General features: G+C 55.0%; 1 protein-coding gene across 1 annotated transcript; it reads left to right on the top strand.

Annotated features, from left to right (window-relative positions):
* Positions 1-501: 501 nt before the first annotated feature.
* P2RY2 (purinergic receptor P2Y, G-protein coupled, 2) lies at positions 502-1,578 on the top strand. The gene has a single exon (XM_010007194.1). It carries the CDS (start codon positions 502-504, stop codon positions 1,576-1,578), a length of 1,077 nt encoding a protein of 358 aa, XP_010005496.1.
* The last annotated feature ends 326 nt before the right edge of the window (positions 1,579-1,904 follow it).

Here is a 1,904-nt window from a genome sequence, read left to right on the forward strand (position 1 = left end):
ACATCTACATGGCTGGTAGGGGATGGTGACCCCACCACTGCCCTGAGCAATCAGTTCCAGGGCCTGAAAATCTCTTTCAGGGAATCAAATGTTCCCCAGATCCAACCTCAACCTCCCCTGGCACAACTTGAGGCCGTTCCCTCTTGTCCTGTCGCTTGTTCCTGGGGAGCAGAGCCCAACCCCCCTGGCTCCAACCTCCTCTCAGCAGCTGCAGAGCCAGCAGGTCTCCCCTCAGCCTCCTTTGCTCCAGGCTGGACACCCCCAGCTCCCTCAGCTGCTCCTCACAAGTTCTCCAGTCCCTTCTCCTTCTGCTCCAGCCCCTTCCCCAGCTCCCTTGCCCTTCCCTGGACACGCTCCAGCTCCTCTGTGTCCTGAGGGGCCCAAAACTCAATTCATCTTCTCTACATGCTGAAGGGCCAGGATAAGACTTGTGCTCCAGACCCTCCCCCCGATCTGTTGTCCTCTGTGTCCTTACAGCCTCTTTGCTTTCCCCTCAGGGTGATGGCAAACCTAACAACTCCTCCAGCCTGGACCAGAGTCATCAACAGCTCCTTGGACCTGGATCATGCAGGAAACAATGCCTACAAGTGCATATTTGATGAGGACTTCAAGTACGTTCTTCTGCCCGTCTCCTACGGCATCGTGTGCGTGGTGGGGCTCTTCCTCAACCTTCTGGCCCTCTATGCCTTCATCTTCAGGATCAAGACCTGGAACGCCTCCACCACCTACATGTTCAACCTGGCTGTGTCCGACACGCTCTACGTGGTCTCCCTGCCCCTCCTGGTGTATTATTATGCCATGGGGGACAACTGGCCCTTCAGCGCGGGCTTGTGCAAGATCGTCCGCTTCTTGTTCTACACCAACCTCTACTGCAGCATCCTCTTCCTCCTCTGCATCAGCATCCACAGATTCCTGGGGATCTGCTTCCCCCTCAAGTCCCTGCAGTGGGGACACGTTCGCTACGCCCGGAGGGTCTCGGTGATCGTGTGGGTGGTGACTGTTGCCTGCCAGTCACCCGTGCTCTTCTTCGTCACCACCAGCGTCAAGCGCGACGCCGTCACCTGCCACGACACCTCCAGCAAGGACCTCTTCGGCCAGTTCGTCATTTACAGTTCGGTGATGCTGGTGCTGCTCTTCTGCATCCCTTTCCTCATCATCATCATCTGCTACTGCCTGATGGCCCGGAGGTTGCTGCAGCCCACCAGGGGCATCTCCCGCCTGTCCCGATCCAAAAAGAAGTCGGTGAAGATGATCATCATTGTCCTGGTGGTCTTCATCGTTTGTTTCCTTCCTTTCCACGTCACTCGCACCTTGTACTACTCCTTCCGGAGCTGGGACCTCAGCTGTCAGACCCTCAATGCCATCAATTTAGCCTACAAGGTGACTCGTCCCCTGGCCAGCACCAACAGCTGCTTGGATCCCATTTTGTATTTCTTAGCAGGACAACGATTCATGAGGTTTGCAGGCAACAAAGTGCCCTGGAAGCCTCAAAACGAGGTGGCTCTGGGCATCGTGCCCAACAACCACCTGGGAACCAGCAACGATAGCGACACCTTATCCAAGGATGTGAAATCCTAGCTCTGCTCCGTGACAGAAAGGGTTCATCCCAGGTGTGGGGGGAGCTCAGGATGCTCCAGGCCCTGAGGCTTTTGGTGGTTGTGGTTCCTTGACTTGCACGTGTTCAAATAGACATTTTTCAGGAAGATGCTGTTGTGGTGAGACACACAAACCCCGTAGCTCTTGCCTCTTCATCCAAGCCTTCTTCTCCACTCAACCCTGAGTGGCATCTCTCCACCAGGGAGGCTGGGTGACCTCTATCGTGGTGGCCAAATCTGCTAAAAAAACAATATAATTAATAAATAAAACACCCCCTGAACGTCTTAGGTCATTTCCTAAAGCAGGAG

The sequence above is a fragment of the Chaetura pelagica genome, unplaced genomic scaffold (genome assembly GCF_000747805.2).
Source record: "Chaetura pelagica isolate M959 unplaced genomic scaffold, ChaPel_1.0 scaffold430, whole genome shotgun sequence".
Lineage (NCBI taxonomy): Eukaryota > Metazoa > Chordata > Aves > Apodiformes > Apodidae > Chaetura > Chaetura pelagica.

What these genes read in the sequence shown, in the direction of transcription:
- P2RY2 (XM_010007194.1), top strand. Translation starts at nt 502, where the DNA reads ATGGCAAACCTAACAACTCCTCCAGCCTGGACCAGAGTCATCAACAGC.